This window comes from Microtus ochrogaster, linkage group LG2 (assembly GCF_000317375.1).
Source record: "Microtus ochrogaster isolate Prairie Vole_2 linkage group LG2, MicOch1.0, whole genome shotgun sequence".
NCBI lineage: Eukaryota > Metazoa > Chordata > Mammalia > Rodentia > Cricetidae > Microtus > Microtus ochrogaster.
In genome coordinates, this window is record NC_022028.1 from 20,192,308 (window position 1) to 20,216,967 (window position 24,660).

The 24,660-nt window shown below is 44.8% G+C and overlaps 1 protein-coding gene across 3 annotated transcripts in view; it reads left to right on the forward strand.

Moving 5' to 3' along the window:
• Positions 1–7,238: 7,238 nt before the first annotated feature.
• Positions 7,239–24,660, forward strand: part of Plekhb2 (pleckstrin homology domain containing B2) — a 26,139-nt gene continuing 8,717 nt past the window's right edge. The window contains exons 1-7 of one of the 3 annotated variants that reach the window (XM_013351077.2): positions 7,239–7,434; positions 14,480–14,524; positions 17,129–17,281; positions 17,792–17,894; positions 20,565–20,604; positions 22,027–22,116; positions 23,634–23,739. In XM_013351077.2, the coding sequence (XP_013206531.1) occupies positions 14,488–14,524; positions 17,129–17,281; positions 17,792–17,894; positions 20,565–20,604; positions 22,027–22,116; positions 23,634–23,739 (529 nt within the window). In that variant the 5' untranslated portion in view covers positions 7,239–7,434; positions 14,480–14,487. Of the gene's footprint in view, positions 7,435–8,756; positions 8,779–14,479; positions 14,525–17,128; positions 17,282–17,791; positions 17,895–20,564; positions 20,605–22,026; positions 22,117–23,633; positions 23,740–24,660 lie in introns of those variants that run through there. The other 2 variants (XM_005359916.3, XM_026785491.1) reach the window with 2 other exon arrangements.

The following is a 24,660-nucleotide window of genomic DNA, read 5'->3' on the forward strand; positions in this document are numbered from 1 at the left end:
TTTCAAAAAAAAAAAAAACCCCAAAATAAATAAATAAATAATAAAAAAATAAAATATCGTGAAATTTAAAAAGCATTAAAAAACAAACAGCATAAATTGCCTGTGGTGAGGCTGCGATAGAGTGGGAACTGAGCATGTGTGGGCGTGATCAGGAGAAAGATAATATTCATGAAGTTCTTCTTTCAGCTTTGACTCATATCAATGTATCTAAAATTAGACACAAAATAGAAACCTCATATATTTCTAGAAGTACAAAGACTGTCATAATTCTTTCAGAAAAAAGTTTGGTTGTCTCTTATAAAACTAAACATACATCCAAACAACCATCCTACAAATTGTGCTTCAGAGAAGTGGAACCATACATTCCTGCAAAGATTTGTACAGAAATGCTCACAGCAATTCGCTGATTATAGCTTGGAACCGGGCACCAGTGTACCCATCACTAGGAGGCAGATAATTGAGCTTGTGGTTGTAAGAGCTTGAAGACAAATTTCTGTCATTTCCCAAGTACAGCCATTATTAAAAATTATAGTCTAGGACTGACAAGATGGCGCAGCTGGTAAAAGCGTTCACTGTCCAAGCCTGATGACTTTTCATTCAGTCCTTGGAAACTACAGTGGAAGAAGAGAATTCATCCCTGAATGTTGTCCTCTGCCCTCACATGCGTGCGGTAGTATGCATGCACTCACCCCCCCCCCAAATCACTGTAAAGTGCAATACTATGCTTCAAGGTGTCTGTACTTCCAGGATAGCCACACTATCCCCAGTAAGATATGATGCTTGCTATGGACTTTATGAATTTTGCTAACTGGGTAATGTTTTAATTGTATCTATGGTTGTTCTGGTTTCCATTCATTACCTTCATGATATCCATCTTTGTAAACAATTTTTAAATATTATTTAAAATACTGCTTGGCCTATTAACTCTAGCTTCTTATTGGCTAGCTCTTACATATTAATTTAACCTATATCCATTAATCTTCATATAGCCAAAAAGCTGTGCCTTACTGGGTAAAGTTCTGGTGTCTGTCTCTGGCGGGGTTACATGGCTTCTGCGTGACTCTGCCTTCTTTCTCCCAGCATTCAGTTTAGTTCTCCCCGCCTGCCCTATTCTGGCCTGCACAGGTCTAAGACAGTTTCTTTATTAACCAGTGGTATTCACAGCATACAGAGGGGAATTCCATATCACCTCCCCTTTTCTGTTTAAATAAAAGGGACAGTTTTAATTTTAACATAGTAAAATTACATATACAAAATAGTTATCAAGCAGGCATTACAGTTACAATACTTACATATACTTTATCTTTTATCATAACTAAGGAAAACTATAACTATTTACTCTTCAACTCCATCAAAGACTCCAGAAGGATATATTACCTAAGTAAACTGGAAGTATATTGTAAGCAACTCCCAAAACTCTAGAATTGACAGAGACATCTCACTGCCTGGACAGTCACCCAAGGTTCCTCTGTATCATTGGAGCATCCATCTTCAGCCCACAGTCCCAAGTATCCAGCAGACTTTTCCATGAAGCAGGAAATCTCAAAGACAGTTCTGCCTATATTGGCAATTTGTCAGTTACTTTCTGCAGAATGTCTAGCAGAGTCTTAAATGAATCAGGAACCCTGAAGGACAGTCTCACCTTTAGGCAAGTTCAGCAGTCATTTCTATGTGGGTACTGCATGTCCAATTAAGTAAGTCTAGGCAGGATCAGTTTCTTGCCCAAATGGCTAGCAAACTTCATAAGGAGCCTCTTCGATGCCCATCTTCCTCTTGAAGTAACTGGTGCTGCCAGGAGCAGATATGTTTCATGTCATGAAAAGTCCTAACTTCTTAAAACATTTTAAATGCCTTATTCTGAAGGTCTCTGAAAGATTTAAAAAATATCTATCTAATTGAAATATATTTCTATATATCTAGAAAACTTAACTAACGTGACTATGAGTTTAACTATTATAGATGGCTATCTATTAACCTATATTTCTTAATTATACATTACATTTTAAATGAACTGGACAACCACAATGCCTTAATCAAGAGCAGAAATATACATATAACAAAATTGACAGTAAATTTGTATCAATAAAGCAAGATCCATACCAATGCAAATCTCTATAGCATACGCACCTTTAAATGTAAACAAATGTTTATAAACAATTATTTAAGAAGTTTGGGTATAGTTCTCTCCAAACTGCTTCCTGCTTTCTGTTGGGTGAAGTAATTTTTGGGGGTGTTCATGGTAATTTTTCAGAGGATATTGGTCCATCAAACCACATTAGTCTGGAAAGATTCCACAGGTTCTCATCCTCTGTGGAAACAAAAGAAAAATCTCTTTTCCAAAGCATCATATCCTTAGACTCAAATTTTGGAATCAAGATACCTTTATGTTGGCTTACCTTAGCAGTCCATACAATGAAATGTCTCTCCTTGTGTGGATCTTAACAATCAAAAAATTCAAAGAAAAAAAATTCAAAGAAAACACAATGATATACATAATCTAGACTCTGTGTATATTCTATCTTTATGTGGCTTATTTTCTTTATTTCTTTAATCTATGACTGTCTATACTCTGTCTCTTTAAAGACTTTATTTATTTATTTATTTATTTATTTATTTATTTATTATGCATACAATATTCTGTCTGTGTGTGTGTCTGCAGGCCAGAAGAGGGCACCAGACCTCACTACAGATGGTTGTGAGCCACCATGTGGTTGCCAGGAATTGAACTCAGGACCTTTGGAAGAGCAGGCAATGCTCTTAACCATCTCTCCAGCCCTCTTTAAAGACTTTATTTTATTTTTTATAAACCATTTACGTTTATAACTCTTTATACTCATTTCTCTCTCTCCCCCAAGCCTATATACATTTTTTAAACACTCTGTGTCTCATTTAGAGGTATTTTATTACATATCTGTAATCCTTTTCTGACCAGAACTGTTTTTTATACTTAGTGTGTGTGGCTAGGGAATATGTAGCCCTGTCTGCTTGCTCAGCCCAGTCCAACATACCAGAGGCATGTTTGTTGCCCCATTTTTATGCCCCATTTTTAGGCACACAGTGGGTCTGTCTCCATTAAGCAAGTTGTAGCATTCTGCTCACAGACCCCATTTAAATGCTTGATCTCCTGAAAGAGCCAGAGTTCGTGCTGGCAGTGTGTCCCAGGAAGCTGCCATTTTGAAACTGCGCAGCTTTTTTCCTGCCGCTGCTGAATCAGGAAGACCTCTCTTAAAGGAGCTGTGGCACGCTGCCAGCAAGCAGCAAGAAGCTGTGTTAAATCCTGTGTTTTTGTGTGTTTCTAGAATTCTTTTTAAAGCTCTCTCAGGTTTTATGTGGATTTAGTAAGCACATGTTGGAGCGCCAATTTGTACTAAGAGGTTGCTTGTTTGTTCCTGGCAGCTCAGACCTGAAATAATTACACAGAAACTCTATTATTTAATACACTGCTTGGCCTATTAGCTCTAGCTTCTTATTGGCTAGCTGTTACATATTAATTTAACCCATCCTCATTAATCTGTGTAGTGCCACGAGGCTGTGGCTTACCAGGTAAAGTTTCTGCATCTGTCTCCGGCAGGGCTACATGGCTTCTCTGTAAACAATTTTTGATTAGAGTTTTTATGTACCCTGGATAGTTATCTCAAAAAAAATCACTGATTTTTCTAATTTTAGTTATTTGTACATGTGTATGGGGGGTTCATGCTTACATTAGTGCAGGTACCCTCAAAAATCAAGAAGAGGATGTCATATGTCTCGTGGTTGGAGTAATGAGAAGTTGTTAACTGGACACTGGTAACTGAACTGAGCTCCTCTGGAAGAGCAGTGCCCACTCCTACTCTCTGGGCCATCTTCTCCAGCCCAAATAGGTGATTTAAAGAGATGGATTTGTGGGTTTGTTTGTTTGGGTCTCATGTAGCCCGGGCTAGCCTCAAACTCATTATTTAGCTGAGGCTGGTCTTGAATTCCTGATCTTCCTGCACCTTTTAAAGTAGGAATACAGGTGAGGGTATGCCTATTCAAGATGAAGTCATTTAGTTTTTGATACTATCAAACTTTTATCCAGAAGAATTGTACCAACTTATAAATATACAAACAGGATTGCTATTCGTCAATTTATTCAACTTCTTACACATTGGATTTTCACTATTTTTGTAGTTTTTATAACTGAAAATCTATATTTTATTCATTTCAGCTGTACTTTTTAGATTATAACTATGTTTATTTTGTAGAATGTTGGCTGCATGTGCTCTTTCTCTTCTGTGAATGACTTACTTATGAGTTCATTGCTCACTTTTTTTAGAGTTTTAATTTGTTGTATTAGATAAAGAGTTAATGGGAAAATATGTTTTAAATCAACCAACTAACTGGAGGCAAAGATTGTTTATTATTATTGTTGTTGTTATTATTATTATTGTTATTATTATGTGTGTGTATTTATGATGTGAGAGGGCACACACCATGATGTGCACGCGGAGGCCAGAGAACAACTTTGTGGAGTTCTTTTTCTTTTTTGACCTTGACGTGCTCAGGAAACACAACTCAGGACTTCAGGTTTATTTGCCAAACATTTTATCCAATGAGCCATCTCACAGGCCCCAGGTTGAAAGTTTTTGAGAAAGTAAAGTTCTAGTTAAATTTAGCATGTTCAGTAGGCCTCAGAATCTAGACCTCTGCCTTCCAGGTACTGAACCCACAGGTATTCACCACCACGCCCCACTGCACTTTCTTTTATCATACTAGTAACTGAGGTAAACAAGGAAGTGGGATTAGTCACAAAGTAATTTGACTGAACTGAAGGCCACAGAGGCAGCAGGGTGTGTTTGCATTCCAGTGTGGCCCCTCATGGCCACCTGCTGAGCTTAGACTGGGAAGCTAAACTTTCAGTACAGACACACGTGGGCTAGAGTGGGCGCTCACTCATTGACCGCGGGCCTTCTGAGAGCAGGTGCGCATGCTCCCTCACCCACAGTGGGCCTTCCTCTTCCTCCTCTTCTTGATAGGGAACTGAGACCCAAAGCCCATTTCACTAAGCCAGAAAACAGACGAACAGACACTTCAGCATCTTCACCAGTTCCTGGACCACATATTTATACCAACCTGTATTCAAACACTACCTTTTTCTATTATTTAAATTATCCTTTCATCAGTTAAATTATCTATCTGTCTGACTGTCTGTCTGTCTTTATTAAAGAAAATCTGTAGGGCTGGAGAGATGGCTGGCAGTTAAGAGTACTGGCTGCTCTTAACCACTTCTCTGTCCTCAGCTGCACTACGTCTGCATACTCTCCCCCCCACCACACATGCACACACACATATATTTAACCTAAAGTGAAGGGAAAATTTAGTAAATGCAGAAAAGTAGGAAGAAGAAAAACATCTGCATTTTTAATTGCTGTGAAAAAAAAAATCCCGATTCAAAGCAGCTTGGGGAGGAAACGGTTTATTTGGCTCACATATCTCTTTCACAGTCTGTCATTGAAGGAAGCCAAGGCAGGGGCTCAAGCAGGGCAGGAAGTGAAGCAGAGACCATGGAGAAGCACTGCGTACTGGCCTGCTTCCTCCTACAAGCCAGGACCACCTTCCTAAGGATTGCATCTCCATAGCAGCATAGACTCCCCAGCATCAATCATCAATCAAGAAAACGCCTCATAGACTTACCCATGGATAGATCTGATGATGTTCCCTCTTCCCAAATGACCCTCGTTAGTGTCAAGGTGCTGAAAACTAACCAGCACAGCATCTATAGATTCTGTTGACGTAGGTGGACATAGGGCCTGGCTGATGATCGGTAGGTACCTTCCCTTGGTCTCTATCCCATGGGGGCAGCACCTGGTATCTCCTCCCTTTAGGTAATTTGGGGTCAGGCATTTCATGGCAGAAGGGCAGATAAACAATCCCATCGTCAACCAGTTTTGGTTGTAAGAGCTGTGAGACAAAGTTTTCCCTTGAACTGGACTATTAAAGAAAAAGTCCTGCTTACTGTCCCCTGTATAATCATGAGGGGGCATATGCTTAAAGCTATAGAACATACAACCCGACCCACCAACTTAAAGATGATCCAAAGCTATTTAAACCTAAGTCCACCTTTCAGTCATGGTAGGGGGGCTTCCCAATTTTCATCTGGGGAATCTGCTCCTCCCTCTACCCGAGTTCATGAAAAGAACACTCCGAAAGGACATGGGTACCCTTGGGTCTTAGGCCTTAGGATCTTGGGTCTTGCTCAGGCTTGTTCCCATTCTGGGGAGTGTATTCTACACATTTTCTTTTTAAACAAATGCACACTTTCACTATTTCTATTCTGTGCCTTGTCTGATTCATTGTTCGAGACATAAAGAACCTAGAAACAACATAATGAGATACACAAGGAACTATCATTTAAAAAGTATGATAGTTTTGTTGTTTGAAAACAGAATCTCGTGAATTTCCAGACTGGCCTGGAGCTCCCTATGTAGCCAAGGATGACTGTGGACCTCTTCATCCTACTGCATTTCCCAAGTGTTACCATCACCATGTTATATACACCAGTTGTGTATCACCATGCTCTCTCTCTCTCTTTTTTTCTTAATTTCTTTGTTTTCTCGAGACAGGGTTTCTCTGTAGCTTTGGAGTTTGTCCTGGAACTAGCTCTTCTAGACCAGTCTGGTCTCGAATTCACGGAGATCCACCTGCCTCTGCCTCCCGAGTGCTGGGATTAAAGGCGTGTGCCACCATCGCCAGGCCACCATTCCCTCTTTATGAGCTAGATTTTTGTTTGTTTTTGTTTTTGAGACAGTGGCTTTGTACCCCAGGCTGGCCCCAAACTTGTGATCCTCTTGACTCAGCCTTCCCAGTTCTGGGATTATAGTCCTGTATTAACACACCCGGATCCTTCTTCATTTATTTCTTTAATAGTTATATTTTATATTCTAAGCTATAACAATCCTATGTAACTTATTGCGGAGACTTCCAGCTTTGCTCCTTGGTTGCTATTTCAGTTTTGACAGCTCCATTTCCCAGTTTTGTTGAGCACGCAAGTCCTCTTTTCTGGCTCCCGGATGTTCCAGGTTCAGCTTGCCCTTGGTTTTGGCTGCCACGCACTTATCCACGAAGCTCTGTGTTTAGAGGCCAAGATTAGGATACTTAGAACCGCCTTTGAGCTGGTCTCTAAGCTCCTGTTAAGTGCTTCAGGCTCTTAACCCTTTAGGCTCCAGCCCGCACCCCGGCGGGCACCTGCCTCCCGCGCATGCGCGCGAGGCAGTGACGCAGTCCCTGGTCTTGCGCGCTCAGCCAAGAGTGGAAGAAACCAGCGACGACCTTGCATTCTCAGCCTGATTCCTGCCTAGCGGCCTGATCTTTCGCAGGTGACTGTGCCCGTGGAGCCCCACTGCGCTCGCCTGCGACCCTTTCCCGGACCTCCCCTGTCGGCGTACCCCATCCGGCTGTGCTCCACGCCCACCCGGGGTAACCCGTTTTGCTACACCCCCTCTCCAAGCTTGTCTCTGGGGGACGCCAACCTTGCTGGCCGCGCCCACTTCCTCAGCCTCAAGTCCTCTCTTCTTCTTCGGCGACCCCTCTCAGCCCCCGTTCCTTCTCCCGTCTCCGAAGCTCCCCCTTGTTCTTGCTCTCTTCCCTTTCTCGAGCGTCTCCATTCTAACCTTCCCTCTTCCCAAAAGTCGCCTTCCTTATTGTAATCTCCCTCCCCCAGCTCCTGCCTCTCCTCCAGTGTCCCTATCCTGATTGTACTACCTCAGCCTCTGCCTCCTCCTTACATCCCAAAGTGTCCAGAATCTTGCTTGTTTTCCCTCCATCTCCTACCTCCTTCCCCTTCCCCCATCCTTATTGTATCTCCCTCCCCTTCCTGTCTCTTTCCGTGTCCCCCATCCTGGTTGTATTCCCCCCCCCTCAAGTCTCCGTTGCTTCCCCTTCCTCGTTCATTGTCTCCATCCTGATCTGTGTCTTTCTTGCATAGCCTCACTTAATGGTTTTGCTTAACCTAGCACCCCTCCCTCTTTAACTGGGTCCCTGCGGGCTTCCCCAGTGTTTCCCACCATAATCTTATCCTTCCCTGTCCCACGTCTGGTCCAGTCTCGTGCCCCTCCCCTTACCCCAAGGGACCTTTCCTGGTTCCCCAAAGACCCACATCCTGATTGTATCCTCTCCAACTGAGCGCATCCCTTCCCCAGTGTTCCCTATCCTAATGGTATCTTCCGTAGAGCCGCTTAGTCCTACATTCCTCTCCCCTTCTCCACCATGGCGGGTGAGATGGAGGGGGGGCGCTCTGCTGAGGATGGGACCTCTCTGGCCCCTCTTAATAATTCCTGTGGCCGCGCAAAGGACCGCCGCTGCTTCACTAAGACCCTTGGGTTATCCTTGGGTCACCGTTGAGCAGCTCTGGTGCCCCCCCCCTCCCCCGTTCCCTGTGCTTTCATGGTCTGTGGTCTTAGACCGTCTTTAGTTTTAGGAGTTTGATTGTACAAGTGTTTCATTGTTATCCAGCTAGATCTAGACCTTGGGAGGCCAGACATTTTTATTTGGGGTAAGCAGAAATTGTTTGTTGTAGCTCTCAGTTCATAAAGGAGTGGAATAATCCCCAGTGTTTTAGAGTAGGTGGAGAGGTCACAGAGTTTAGAGACTGCCTGGCTGATTCAGAACACACTGATCAATTCCTTCCAAGAAGCTGTGTGTGTGTGTGTGTGTGTGTGTGTGTGTGTGTGTGTTCTATTTTACTAAAATAGGAACGCTTTTCTCTTGTGATCTCAGACGCAACCAGTCCAGGAAGTGACTTGTCCCACTTTACAGGAAATGGTAGGTTGACAACTGGGATTTATTGCCTGCTTTCTTAGGGTGATGAGTGTTTGCTGAAGGAATCATTGACCAAACATGGCTGTGTGTCCTCCAGTCTGTGCTGTGGGCTTGCCTCCCGAGTGAAAAAGGGCAGGTAACTGGGAGTGCTGCTGCAGGCTTCTTCCTTAGGGTGTTTGGAGTGTTTCCTGGGCCCAGGACTCTGGGTGGTCAGTGGGCTATGGTTAAGACAGGAGGCTTGGGACCCTCTAGCCAGGCAGGTGCTTGTCTGGGTTTCTCTATTGTCTGTGATGTTTATTTTGAGTGTGAAAGATTTCCCACGGATCTTCCTCAGGACAGAAATCAAAATTCTCTTAGGGTGTTTTCCTGTCAGACACACAGGTGTTTGGTAACTTAAGGGTGTTAGCTCTCCTTTGTAAGTAATTTCTCTGATAATAAAGACTGAGTTTATGAAGTCAATCTCTCTCACTCTCTCACCATGTCTGTCTCTCTGCCCCAACCCCTTTCTATTCTCTTATTTCTCTGTCTCTGGAAACTGAGCCTGTAAGCTGTGGTTTTGGCAGAGAGCCAGTGATCTGAGAGGTTTATACCCTGAACACCTTCTAATGAGTCAGCTGCAGCCAGCAGGTGATATAGCCTGGGGCGGGGAGGGGGGGCAGGATGGACAAGCAGTCCGCCATTCCAGACACAGCCTCGGGCTCTCTGATCAGGAGGTCAGCCTAGTCCCTGAAGTTTATGGCGTCTGTGCATTCCTCCTTCTGGTCTGCTCTTCTCCATTACAGTCTCCGTTTAACTGGGTTTGGGCATTCCTAAAGATGCTGAGTCCTGTGTTCCTCCCTGTGCCACCTGGGTCAGGGGTTAACTCAGAACAGCCAACCATGGACAGATTCCTTTCAACAACACATGTTACACACATGTCCTTAACATATAGAGGTTAAAAGTGCTCTTATATGCCCTTCCTGCCCCTTGTCATTTCCTATTGTTAGTAATAAGTCATATCTGTGAATACTGTATCATATGGATGGTGGACTCCTGCTGCTGTGCACTTAGGTAATGCTTAATATGGCTTCATTCCTGTAAGGAACTTTCCAGCATAAAGCTGTATATACCATTTGCAACATAAGCAGTTAGGCTGGGGAGATGGGTAAAGAAAAAGTTTCCCTGAGGCCTACAGGGCTCAGGAGCTAGGAGGCAAGAAGACCAGGGCAGAGCTGAAGAAACTCCCCAAGTGTTTTGTTTTTATCTGAGAGACAGTGTTATGAACCTTCTTAACCTTTTGTGAAATATGAGGTTTTTGTTTTTTTGCGCATCCTATAAAAACAGCACAGCCTTTGATGGATTTGTTCCATCCCCTGTCCTGTCAGAGCGGCCACACGGAAGTGTGCTCCTGTAGGACTAGCTGGAGATGGGGTGAGTGGGTGGATGGGAGGCAGGTTCTCCTTAACTCCTGAAAACTTGCTGTGCTTTTAGCTCGGATTCATATGTGGCTTCTTTCTTTTTTCCAGCCTTTCTTCTGCATTAGTGGATGCCAAAGAAAATAAAGAATTACTTGATTAGTGTCAGCAACTACCCAAAACTACATAGTACAAACTGAGAGAGGAAAGATGTTATTAGGTTGTATTTCTTAAACAACCCAGGACCATCTGCTCAGGGATAGCCACACCCACCGTGGTCTGGGCCCTCCCACACCAATTATTCATTGAGAAGATGCCCTACTGGCTTGCCTCTAGGCAATCTGTTGGTGACTTTTTCTCACTTGAGGCCCCTCTTCCCAGGTAACTCTAGTTTGTGTCAAGTTGGCAGAACAAAAACAATATACACCAAAACAACAACAACAAAAACAACCTTGATGAATCTACCTACTTTATTTTCTAATAATTCTCATTGCTTTCAAATTGGAGGGAGGAATTTTAGTGACTGTATTATAGCAAATGAAAGTCAGGAAGCACTTTTATGATCATATATTTTTAAGATTCATAAAGACTAATGTTTCTAAGCATAGACTGTGGACCCGGAAGACCTGTGTTCAAATCCCATCTTAATTTGTCACATTGGGCAGCTAATTTGGTTTGCTTTTTCATCTGTAAAGTGAAAATAGATCATTTACTTGACAAGACTATGGAAAACATGGCTGAAATAACATACAAGTGTTTGCCATGGTGCCTGACAGAAAAAACCCAATGCAAGGTAGCTATTTAGCAGCAAGTTAAAAATACCAGGAGAGTCAGTTTCAAAGATTAATTAATACCGACTGTCAACTTGACAAGATCTAGCATCATTTAGGAGACAGAACTCTGAGTTAGCCTGGGAGAGTGTTTCTAGATTGGGTTAACGGAGGTGGAAAATCCACTCTAAATGTGGATGGCACCCCCCCCCCCACCATGGGCTGGGGTTCTGGACTGAGTAAAAAGACACTGAGCTGAGCATCAGCATCCACCTGCTTGATTCCTGATGACGGATGCCGTGTGACCAGATGCTGCATGTCCCCACTGCTATGACTTCCCTGTCATTATGGACTCTATCCCCTCAGCCTGTAATCTGAAATAAACCCTTCCCTCCTTAAATTGCTCTCGTCTGTTATCTTGTTACGGCGATGAGAGTAATAGCTAATATACTTCACCCTGGCGGTGGGGAGAGTACCCCCAGAATACATGACCCAACTAGTCTCTGAAAGGACAGAAATGCTTCTCTCTTTGCTTGGCATGCTGAGTGCCACATGCTCTGTAGTTTACCCCTGCGTGTCACTATTATGTGTTATAGATGCCATGATATGTCCTATTACAGGATCCATACATAAATTGAGTTAAGAGACTTTCGAATATTAGGGAGAGTTGATTTTTAGAGAGACTTTGAATATTTTAAGAAACTTTGGACTTTTAATTTGTTGAATTTTTAGTAACAATGGGACTTTAAAAAATTGAAATGCTTTATATTGTGCTGTTGGCATTAACACGAGACTTTGGGGATAAACAAAAAAGGAAAGGTTATTGTTTCATAGTGTTATATTTGTGTGTCAAGTTGACAAGGTGTCATTTGTTTTGGTTTGGTTTTTGTCAGCTTGTCACAAGTTAGAGTTACCCGGGAAGAGGAACCTCAACTGAGAAAATGCCATTAGAGTCTAAGTAACTGGAAGGGAATTTTCTTACTTAATGATTGATGTGGGTGGTACTGGGCAGGCAGTCCTGGGTGGTATGAGGCAGCAGACCAGCAGGCCACCAAGGAGCAAGATGATAAGCATCATTTGTTTCTCCATTGTCTCTGCTCTGGTTTCTGCCCTGAGTTCCTGTTTTGGTCGTGAGAAATAAGTGAAGGCCATTAGTAAAGGTACATTCTCGGTCTCAGTAAAAGTGCCGGGATGGAAGGAACCACAAAATTGAGGCTTGGCATCATGTGGCAAGGTCAGAGTCCCTGAAGAAACTTCTTCCTTCCTTTGATGATAGAATATGGTGTGGAACACTGAGCAAAATAACCCTTTCCTCCCCAAGTTTTTACGGTAGTGGTGCTTTATCAGAACACTAGAAACCCTGAGACAGTCTATGTGAAGGTAGTTTTGATGTGTCAGTGTTAAACCTAGCTCTGGCCTCAAGGGGAATGTGTTGGTTTGTTCTTAGACAAATGTGAGTGACGACCATGGCCCCAGGATATGGATTCATTTTCCCCTAGGTTTCAAGTGCCCATTTTCACTCTTCTAAGCTGCCCTTTTGATATAGTATCTACTTCTATTTCTGTCTGTCTGTCTGTCTGTCTGTCTGTCTGTCTGTCTGTTTTTGTAACAGTTTCTCGCTGCATAGCCCTGGCTGGCCTGGAATTCACTATGTAGGTAACGCAGTCCTCAAGCTTCTAGAGATCCACCTGCCTCTAGGCCCTAGAACCCTAGGATCAAAGGTACTTACCACCAAGCCCAACTAGTTTGAGGAGCTTAAACAACAGCAGCCAAGCATGCCTGAGTGTGCAGTGTCGATGAATTCAGAGGACGGCATAGGATCCCCTGGAACTGAAGTTGGACGTGGTTGTGAGCCGGCTGCTGTTGCTGCTGGGAACTGAACTCTGCAAGAGCAGTGTGTGCTGTCGACTGCTGTGCTTCCCTTCTCTCTCATCTGCTTGCGGTACCGCCCTCCAGCCCCAAGGAGCTTTGAAAAATTCGTTGAGGAAACTAGAATCATTTTGTTCTGGAAAATATCTCATGCGTTTCCTTTGCTCTTTCTCTGTGGTTTGTTTTCAAAATCACATAAACAGGCGATTTATCTATTATTCTGAAGGTTGAGCCCAGAGCCCTTCTCTATGCCATGCTATGCTGTGGCTGGGTTGTAACCTAAGTTCCTAGCAGATTTTTTTTCCTCTTAAAATGTTTATTTAAGCTGGGCAGTGGCGGGACACACCTTTAACCCCAGCGCTCCGGAGGCACATACATGTTATACATAAAAACCAGATTACAACTGGAGGGAGTTGCTTCTCTCCTCCCCACCACTTTAGGTCCTGGGGATGGGGATTGAACTCAAGTCATCGAGCTTGGCTGCAGAGTTCCTTAACCATCTCTCTAGCCCCTCCTTTTTCTTTCTGAGAGAAAGATACCACCACCACCACCTCGTCTTCCTCTTTTTCCCCTCCCCTCCCTCTCTGATTTCTTTCCTCCCTTCCTTTCTTGCTCTGCTTTCCGCTTCCCCCTTTTTTTCTGGTGCTGAGGGGTGGCACCCAAGGCACACAGGTTCCATTCAAGTGCTCTGCCACTGAGCTGTAGCCCAGGCCTATTGCCTTTTTGCTTGTGGTTATTTTAACCCAGAGCTCTGAATGTTCTTGATTTTAGAACATTCTGTTTTTGACTTTTGGGATACAGTGTGTGCTATTTCGTTGACAGTGATGCTGCTGTGTTTTTATGGGGAGAGGCTGGGCCTTGGCAGTACTAACAAGCCAGACAACCACTGATCCCTACCAGACCAATCAGACAGACAAGTGATAACGAAAAAGCTGCACACCCCTTTCCACCATGTCTGCCTTTCAGGGTCTGTCTGATACGAGGTTAAGATTTATTTATTTTTCTATTTATTTACCTATGTTTCCCATGTAGGGTTGTTTTGTGTACGTCTGTATTACATGTATATAGTGCCTTCAGAATCCAGAAGGTGTTGGGTGCCCTGTGATTGGATGTGCTGTGAGCCCCCATGTGGGTGCTGAGAGTTGAACCTGGGCCCTGCGGAGCCATCTGTCCAGCCCCAAGGTTTAGGTTAAAATAGAAGGTTAGGAAGTATACGTAACTAAGTAGTTCTGGAAGGAGTGCATCACTGGCTCATTATTGGTTGACTGTCTCTCCTGTGAGGTGGTCTCACAAGTTGTCAGAGCTGAGTGACGTCTTTTTCCAGGAGACTTGGCTCCCCTCTGGTGGTACTAGGCTTCTGCCTTTCCCTTCCAGCACTCGATGAATGGTTCTATAGCGTGAATGCGTACCTAGAAAGTAAATGAAACAAACACATCATTCTTAGTTAGTCTTTATAGTGTCTAGGATGAGACTGGGAACACATTTGGTGCTCTGAGATAATTTACTGATTTCAATCAGTAACTGTTGGAAATTTTATTTGAGAATGTTCATGCTGTTAGTCATTGGGAACCTAATTCAAGCCAGTTTAAAATGCAAACCTCCCCTTTGGCTTAGCAGAAAGCCCTGGATTAGGGTGATGTCTTCTGAACCTGTCTGCTCTTTCTCCTGCAGCTGACGGGATGGCGTTTGTGAAGAGCGGATGGTTGCTGCGGCAGAGTGAGTAGAGACGCTTGAGTCTGCTGAAGCAGATCGTGTTTGTAAACAGCCACATCTGGTCAGCGCTGTTTCTTGCATCTCCTCTGGGAATTTTTGGAGCTCCGTGAACTGTTTGTGGAAACCCGGAGTTGATAGGAACTGGAAAGTGCGGAAGTTCCCGCTCCTTTCCCTTTCCCTTCCTCAGCTGTGCTCTTTGTTATTAAGGGCCGACTTGAGGCTGCTGAGTCTGACCACGCCTGGGGTCCCTGCCTCTGGCCTCTGTGTGTGGGGGATAGCCTGTCCTATGTGGGGCCTCAGAAGGATCAGTAGGGAGACGTGTCTTGGTGGGCCCACTGGCCTTCTGTTTCCAGAGGAAACTGTTCTTTGGGCTCGAGGTCCAGTCTCCTAGATCTGGCAGCTGTGGATGTGTTCTTCCATCCAGCTGTTCTCCTAGGCTGCCACTCTGACCTGCTGTCAGGCAGGGAGAGCCAGTTACCCCTTCCCAGACCTGGAGCAGTGCTGTGTTCCCCAGGTCTGTGGGTAGCCTTAGCCTAGACAAGGTGAATAGAATAACGCTGATTTACTGGTATTTCAGAGGGTGGCCTCAGTCCCAGAGGGCTGCCTTCTCTTGAGTTTTGTGCCCCCAACCTCCTGTGAATGGGGGACATGGGCCTCTTTGCTCAGACCCAAGGGCAAGTCTTTTGCCAGTTCTTTGGCTGGCCTCTGGTTTTCTCCTTAAACATCACCATGCTCTTGGAAGGTGAGCCTTTTTTTTTTTTAAGTTATTATTATCATTCTTACATGTTTTTCCCATCCATGATGGAATGTTGAAAGGCCCAGTCTTGGGTGGGCCTTGTGCAGGTATGCACAGCTGCTGTGTTCATGAGTACAATGGCTGTGTTGTTTACTGTCACAGCCTGGGAGGCCAGCTCCCAGGACTGCACCCAGGGTAGCGAAAAGAATGCCTCTCAGAGCACTGAGTAACTTAAAAATATTTCTTCTCTGTCTTTGGGCTAGACTTTTCTTTCTGAGGGTAAAGAGAGAAACACACGCTTTCTGATGGTAGCTTAAGAAAAAAAGGAACAAACACAAGCTTTCCTGATGGTAACCACCTTACTCCATCTTAAATAATCTCTCTTTCCAGACAGTCTCTCTACACAGTTACATCTCTTTACATACAATTACATATCTCTCTTTACATACACATGTCTCTCTCCTGCACAGCCATACATCTCTCCACGCAGTTCCAACTCTTTACACATATGTTTCCTTTACATGCGTCTCTCCTGCAAACCCTCTACCCCCTCAGCTGCATCTCTTCCCGCTTCTCTGACCGCTTCTCTCCCCATCACACAGCTCCCCTCATAGCCAAAGCTTCTGGACAAATATGAATCACATCTTCAGGGTCGCGTAGCTCTTCTTGAATAAACAACAAGAAACTGAACCCTACTGCTCACACAGTTTCTCTCAGTCTAGGAAGCTTGCGCTGCCCGGCCAGTGAGCAAAGTAAGCATGTAGCTCTAAGTGGTCAGGGTTCCCAGGCAGGAAGTGACATTGATATTCAGGACTTCAACACTAAGCAGTTAATTGACTGAACTTGTGGTTGGGGAGTGCATGCAGAAAGTTCATTGCTGAGAGGGTCATGTCTACTAAAGTTGCTTTGTGCTCTGACCATGAATCAGCAATAAATACCTGGGAAATTGACCTTGTATTTTCATCTCTAGGGGCAACCAGTTTGCTTTCAATTTGTTATAAAGTCTAAAATTAGTTGTCTTTGTGACTAAGAGTACTATACTTTTCTATGTCAGAGTAATGAATAATATCCTAGTATTATTTCTATTCATCAGAATTATAAAGCAAAAATCATCTTCTTGACCATCCATACCTCTATGTGTGCCCGCAGATGGAACATTTTCATGAGATAAACACGCAAGCAGTAGAAAAAAATACCCATAGCTGTTTTTAGTGGCATATGAGAAAAATGACAGAGACAGACAGTCATTTACATTCAGGGACCCCATGACCTTTCCAAGTGGGGTTCCCCATCAGAGAATTATTCATCTGGTGGGTCAGCCCGTTGAATACTGGTTGTCACCTGCTGTATCTTCTCAGTGTCTGGCAGTATCCAAATGGCAATGTTCCACAGATCTCTTCTCCATCCTTTGGCATTTACATGTGCCCTGTCCTCTCTTCCTTGATATTCCCATAGAGGGGTGCAGTCTCAATTTCTTGTTTATTTCGCTACTTGTGCTTTGCTTAGTAGCCTTCCTGTGCTTGCACTGCTTTTTTTTTTTTTAAGATTTATTTATTTATTTATTATGTATACAGTGTTCTGTCTGCATGTGTGCCTGCAGGTCAGAAGAGGGCGCCAGATCTCATTACAGATGGTTGTGAGCCACCATGTGGTTGCTTGGAATTGAACTCAGGACCTCTGGAAGAGCAACCAGTGCTCTTAACCGCTGAGCCATCTCTCCAGCCCCCTGTGCTTGCACTGTTAAAGTGGGAGTGGCAAGGCCATGCCTGTGTCTGTCAATTTTCTGTGGGTGGCCAGTTCCCGCCACACCTTTATTGTTTTAGCTCAAAGATGACTTTCCCTTCCGCCCCCCCCCTCCCCACACCCCTCAGGTACTATTCTGAAGCGCTGGAAGAAGAACTGGTTTGACCTGTGGTCTGACGGTCACCTGATCTACTATGATGACCAGACTCGGCAGAGTGTAGAGGATAAGGTGCATATGCCGGTGGACTGCATCAATATCCGCATGGGACATGAGTGTCGGGGTAAGCAGTGCCCGGAACTGCCATGCCTTCTTTCCTGACAGCCTGCTGCCAGTATCAAACTGGGCACTGGCCGGGCAACCATAGTGCGGCTTGGGCACACACATCATCAGCATCATGATAGATGGATCACCCCTCCAGGGCCAGACTGCTAGCAATGCCAGGAAAGGTGGTACGCTCTTAGGTCATGCTGGTTTTCTGATGTAGACACTGTGTATATGTGGTGGTCTGCTCAGTTTCTTGAAACCATGCTGAAGTACATTGGTGCGGGGCTCAGTCATCCTTCCTTTATGCTCACGTTACGGGGAACAAATGGCGTCTTCCTTGCCAGCTAGCTAGATTGTTTCTCTCTTGCTCCTTAGTTAGGCCCCTGGTTTTCCGCACGTAGTGATGCACCATCTTGTTCTTCACTTCCGTGGGTTGTTATCTCTAAGAATGAGTGAGGAGGGAAAGAAAAACAAAAACAAAAAGACAAGCTGCGGCGTGGTCCTTCATTCTGCTTGTTTCTCCTAGACATCCAGCCTCCAGATGGGAAGCCCAGAGACTGTCTGCTGCAGATCGTCTGCCGAGACGGCAAAACCATCAGTCTCTGTGCCGAGAGCACAGACGATTGCCTGTGAGTTTTGATTTCATCATGAGATTCTTTAATTGACAGTATTTTCTGCTCTGATTTCCACTTGTCAGGAAGGGAGAAGAATGGGAGTAGAGCTTCCCTCCAGGCTGGGACTGTAGGGGAGAAAAACGGCAGGGGCCTTCCTTGATCTAATTTCTTTCTTGGGTGTGTATCCCTGTGTGTGTGTGTGTACATGCGTATGCATGACTGTGTGAATGTGGAAAGACACACGTGTGCCATGGCCAGGGTGGAGGTCAGAAGACAATATCAGTATGGATCCTCATTTGTCACCTTGTTTTTGAGATGGCCTTGTTGGGTTTTCATTTTCCCGTGAACTCCCTGAGAGTCTCCTGTCTCTCCTCATTTCTCGTAGGAGTGCTGAGTTTTACATCTTAATGTTAAACATCTGGATTTTTTTTTTATGAGTTCTGGGGATTCAAACTCAGATACTTGTACTCTCAAGGGCAATGCTTTCACCCACTGAGCCATCTCCTGAGTCCCCTTTATTCTGAGTTCTTTCTCTCTTGCTCAAGCAGTGTGGTAGTTTGCATAAGCGTGGCCACCCTAAGCTCCCATATTTGAATGCTCAGCCATCAGGGAGTGGCACTGTTTGAAAATGATTAGGAGGTGTGGCCTTGTTGAAAGTGCAGCACTGGGGGTAAGTTTCAAGGTTTCAAAAACCCTGCCTAGCCCAGAGTCTCCCTGCCTGTGGATTAGGATGAGGCTCTCGGGTACTCCCCAGTGCTGCTTGCCTTCTGCCATGCTTCCCTGCCGTGATGATAATGGACTAAACCTCTGAAACTATAAGCAAGCCCCCAATTAAGTACTTTTTTAAAACAATAGAACGGTAGCTAAGACACGCAGGATCCCAGAGTGAATGGCAAAACCCGTCAGCAGCCACTTTGTACTTTTTATTGATAGACTCACACTGGTCTTATGTGTGTACAAGAGATGGGGCTGGGGGGCAGGAGGTGACTGATTGATAATGTAGCCCTGGCTGACTTAGAACTCTCTATGTAGACCTCACACACAACAGAGATCCATTTACCTCTGTTTCCCCATTGTTGGTATTAAAGGTCTGTGCCACAATGCCTGGATAAACTTTCTTTGGATCTATTTTTAAATTTTTACTAAGGGGGGCTGGAGAGATGGCTCAGAGGTTAAGAGCACTGGCTGCTCTTCCAGAGGTCCTGAGTTCAATTCCTAGCAACCACATGGTGGCTCACAGCCATCTGTAATGAGATCTGGCACTGTTCCTGGAAAGTGTATATATAATAAATAAATAAATTTCCATTAAATTTTTACTAAAATTAAAATGTGTGTGTGTGTGTGTGTTCCGACTTTTTGTTGTTGCATAGCCTTCTGCTGGATCTGCACCACGTCAGTCATGTTGGACTGAGGACCTTAAAGTTTGACCCCATTTTCATTTGATTTCATGTGTAAAGGCCCTATGTCCTGGTGCATCACACCCATTAGTACTAGGACCATGAATTGAGCGTGTCTTTTGAAGGCATGTAATTCAATCCCCTACAGAGACCTCTGAGGAAAGATGGGGAAATAAACGTGGGTTGTCTTCTCCAACTGTCGAGTGAAGCGAAAGCTTTTATTTATTTACCATCTGTTTATACGATGGATGTGTTCTCTGGCTGAGCCCTTCATTAGGGTTCATCCTCTAGAAATATTTACAGGAGCTACAAGGGAAGCAGGGCATGCTGGGGTACATCTGCCATCCCAGCACTTGGGAGGTAGGGGTGGAAGGGTCAGGAGTTCACAAACAGAACTGGGGCACGAAGGTAACAGACAGCAAGCATTCTTTTGGTTGGTAAAAGTGTTGCAGGCATGCTGGCTGGTTTTATGACTGCTTGACACACGCCTGACACACGCCTGACACCGGAGGGGAGGGAGGCTCCCTTGAGAAGGGCAACAGTCTCCATGGTCTCTGCCTCAGTTCCTGTCTCCAGGTTCCTGCCCTGTTTGAGTTTTGCCCTGCCTGTTTTTGATGCTGAACTCTTATATGGAAATGAACCCTTTCCTCTCCAAGTTGCTTTTGGTCGTGGACTTTCATCACAGTGATTGTAACTCTAACCGAGACAATTGAAATCACTTCATATCGTGGAACATGGAATAGTTATTAAAAATGAATTAGAGGCTAAGTGTGTTGGCATACAGCCGAATGGCCATACTCTGCAGGCTGAGGTGGGAGGATATTGAATTTGGAGTCAGCCTGGATTACACGGTAGGTTTCGAGCTAGTGTTGGCTGCTGATGAGAAAGAAGGTTTACAGCAATTTCACAGGTATTAAAGGGAAGAAAATATTAAATGTAAAATCTAACGTATATTATGTTTAAACAGTATAGACTATAAACCGGTTCTTTAAGTATACATCTTTTCTTAGTTCATGTCTTGAGAAAAAGATGATTTGGTGGGTCTTGGGGTAAGGCCTGAAGTTTTGTTCTGTTTATTCTGATGTGGTTGGGGTGGTAGAAGACAAGGTCTTCATCTACAGCACAGGTTTGCCTCCAGCTCATGGTAGTCATGGTGTTTAAGTCTCCCAAGTGCTGGGATTACAGGCTACAGGTCTCTCTTTAATCAAGCCTTTCCAGGACTACTGATGCTAGCCGGATTTAAGAATCACTGGAATGTTGGGTTTGTTTTGTTTTCTCTTTTCTCCAGGGCTTGGAAGTTTACACTGCAGGATTCCAGGACGAACACAGTAAGTTGCCCGTGGTGGTTCCTGTTCTGTTTGCACATCCTGGATCTGTGTAGCAAACTGGAGAACGGGAGGTGGGGAGAAGGAAGTGGAAGAGAGAGGGGGCGGTCTCCTGACCATGCACTGCTCCCGGAGCTGGACAGAGCAGGGTGGCTCTTGCTGACAGTGCTCACGTAACCTACAGATTACGGTAGGAGGTCCCTGTTGAGATCTGAATATGAGACATCCCCCATAGACTCACTTGTTTGAACACTTGTTTCCCAGCTGGTGGAGCAGTGTGGGAAAGTTACAGAACCTTAGGAGGTGGAGCTAATGGGGGGGGGTCCCTGGGGGCGGGCCTTGAGCCTGTCTTGACTTCCTATTCAGTCCTGATCCAGGATACACTGTGAGCAGCTGCCCCCTGCCTGCTGCTGTGCCCTCCCGACCGAGATGGACTGTCTCCCTCTAGAACTGTAATCCAGAACTAATTCTCCCTCCCCTGGATTGTTCTCATTTGGTTATTTTGTTGGAGTAATGAGACGGTAGTTAAGACTACACCCTCCTCCCCAGGGGTGTCAGTCCCAGTGATTCCTGCAATTCCTTTCACCGGGTTTGCATCACCTTGAATTCTGCTGTATCTTCAAGTAAAGCTTCAAAAAGAACCACGGTGACCACTTTATCCATAAGATCGCAGCCTCTTAAGAAAACCAAAACCTTCTTGTTTTTGTCCCTAATTTTATTTCTGACCTTAGGAGATACAGAAACCATAAACCCTGTTGTAACCCCGGCAGAACCTTTGTGGTCAACGTGTTCATTCTTGGATGGGGCTCTACTTTTTTGCAGTATCTTTGTAGGGAGAAAAGGGTAAAGTAGATCGGGCTTACAGAAGAATTTGTGAAGGTGGAAATGAAGTCAAAACCCCAGTCCTCTGCTCCTCTCAGCCAGATCCTGTTTCTCCAAGCTCACTTCAGACTCCAGTTGTCTATCTTTCATGCACAGCCCCTGCTCATGAAATTAGTATTGACGACTGTATTAGAATTAATATAGTCAGCAAAATCCCACCCAGTGCAATTCTTTGTGTGGATTTTTAAAAAGAGCTACTGTTTTTCCTTTTTCCCTGGGGCGTAGTTCTTGAATTACAGAAAGAGCATGCTCCTGGAGCCCTTCAGATGTGACCTGATGGAGAGAGGTGACTCTTGGTCTAAGTGTTGGGCAACAGTGGAGCCTCTAGCATCTTCCCAGGCCAGGAGCATTTGCTCCACTCTGACTGGAGGGCTGAGCCAGAACCCTCCAACTTGCTGCTACACTCAGAGGGTGTTTTAGTGAGGCTGGAGGCTCCCCCTGGATCAGCAGGAGAGGCCCGTCCTTCTCAGAGAGCTGAGGCCTGTTGATCTTTCGTTTGCTGAGTAAATGTGCTGTTGGTCCTAGCCCCCTTGTCTCACACAGGCGTACGTTGGCTCGACAATCCTGTCTGAAGAGACTGCCGTGGCCGCTTCACCGCCCGCCTATGCTGCCTATGCTGCGCCAACCCCTGAGGTAGGGAGCAGATCTGAGCAGAGATCGGGCAAGTGGGGGAAGCTGGGGCTCTCTGTGGCTTTGCCATTTCTGTTTGTCTTTCCTTTTGTTTTTTGGTTGTGGTTTTATCTTGACTCAGGATCGGAAAGTTAGAAATACACTCAGAATCTTTCCTGGTTATCACAGAATATCCCTCATCCTCTTTACTTCAGTGAAACAGTAATTATTGAGCTAGTGGTGTAGCTCGGTTGATAGAGCGCTTGTCTTACAAACTGGAGGCCCCGGTTCAGTCCCCAGCACAGCATAAACTGGGGGTGGCAACACACACCTGGACTCTCGACGCTTGGGTGATGGAGGTGGAACCATCAGGAGATCTAGGTCATTCTTGGCTGTAGAGGAGGTCAGCTTAAGCTAGAGATTCTGCCTCAAAAGAAACAAAAAAGTCTAGTGTTTATATATATATTTTCATGTTTAGATATTTTGTTCGTAAAGGTTTATTTTTCTTTTTCTTTATGTGAGTGATGGAGATTAAGCTCAAGGCTTCACACATGCTAGGCCAGTTCTTTTCCACTGAGCTACCTCATCCATGGTTTATAGATTTATTTATTAATTAAAGGATGTGTATATATTTATATTTATGTATGTATCTGATATGTGTTTATTTGTGTGTTGGATTGGTCAGGCTGTGGGAGTCAGTTCTTACCTCACACCATGTGGATCCTGGGACTTGAACTCAAGTTCGCAGGCTTTGGTGGCAGGTGCTTTTACCTGCCGATGCCATATAACTAATTACTTGACTTCCTTTTTTCTCCTCCTAAGTATTTATTTTATTTAATTGTGTGCATGTGTGTCTGTGGATGCAATGTGCACATAAGTGCAGGTGCCCCCAGAGGCCAGAGGCATCATGTCCTCCAGAGCCAGAGTTATAGGTGGTTGTGAGCCTCCTGATGTAGATGCCGAGAGCTGAACTCTGCACCTTTGGTGGTAGGAGTAGGGTCTCCTGCAGGTGGTTTGTATGTGTTTGCTTAGCGTGGAGGAGTTAGCTACTGTCTGCAAATATTGCCTCTTGCTAGGCCATCCCTTCTTTGCTTCTCTGGGCAGAGAAAACGCACTTCTTCTGAGGTCTTTTTTGTTTATACTCATTGGGATTTCTGAGTTAATAGCTTCTCCATTATCCAATCTAGACATGCCATAGTATGCCTGTAGAGGTCAGCAGACACCCATGTGTGCATGTATGTATGTATATATGTATGTATGCATGCATGTATGTTAATTAAAATAAAATCACATTATTGTTCTCCCTCCATTCCTCCCCCCAATTCCTTCCCAAGTGTGCCACCCCTCTCCATCCCCACACACCCCTGCTCCTGGTCAGAGAGTGAGTTTTAGGACTTGTTCATTCCTTCCATGATGTGAGTTTCAGGATGGGATGCATGTCACCGGGCCAGGTGACAAGTCCCTTTACCCACTGAGCCATATCCCCAGCCCCTCAAAACCCTCAAAATTGTATTTCTCACAGGGCTTTCTCTTTTTTTCAGGTCTATGGCTATGGTCCATACAGTGGCGCATACCCAGCAGGAACTCAAGTTGTCTATGCTGCCAACGGGCAGGCATACGCCGTGCCATACCAGTACCCATATGCAGGTAACTCATGCTGCCTGCCGCTCCTGGTCTCTGCATACGGTTGGGGGGCAGGGGGGATTCCTGTATTTCAGTTTAAAGTTAAATGAGCTGCTCTTTCTACTGGAGACCCCAGATGAGTCTGTCACTCTGACGTTTGCTTATTTTTTTTTTTCTTTAATAGTCTTCGAGGTGCTAGAGTAATTTTAATTTAAAAAAATTCCAATTTTATTTATTTTGTGTGCATGTGCCGTATTGATGTGTGTGGATGACTGTGTGTCACACAGTTCATGAGGGGACGTCAGAGGACAACTCGGGTGACAGCACATACTGTCGCATAAAGTACGACTAGAAACGCGTTAGTGTATTCCTACGTAGTTGTGGTCGTTGGAATGCCACGTCCCCAATATTCTCGGACATTCAAATACTTGATCCTCAGGTGGGGGCAATGTTTGGGGAGGCTTAGGGGGTGGCCCTGCTGGGGGGGGGTGCATTACGGAGGGCAAACTTTGAGGTTTCGAAAGCCTTGAACCATTTCCAGACAGCTCTTAGTTTCCGGTTTATGGTTTGAGATGTGCGCTCTCAGCTGCCGTGCCTGGTGCTTGCCGCCACAGTTCCTTCTTATGGTGATGAGCTCTTGTCCCTCTGGAACTGCAAGGCCTAAATATCCCCCTCCTTCTGTAAGTAGTCTTGGTCATGGTGTTTCATGACAGCAATAGAAAGGTAGTGAAGGCAGAAGCTGGTACCCAGGAAGGGGCTATTGTTGTGATAGGCCTTACCATTTCGGTTTTTTTTTTTTTTTTTTTTTTTAAGATTGTTTATGACGATTGGACTTGGCTTTTATAAGTGTCTGAATGTTGTAAGCAGAGCAGAATGGGCCATCCTTGTAGGCTCTTGGGAGGCAGCAGTGCTGAGAGCGATGTGAACTGTGGAGGCCCAGCTAGA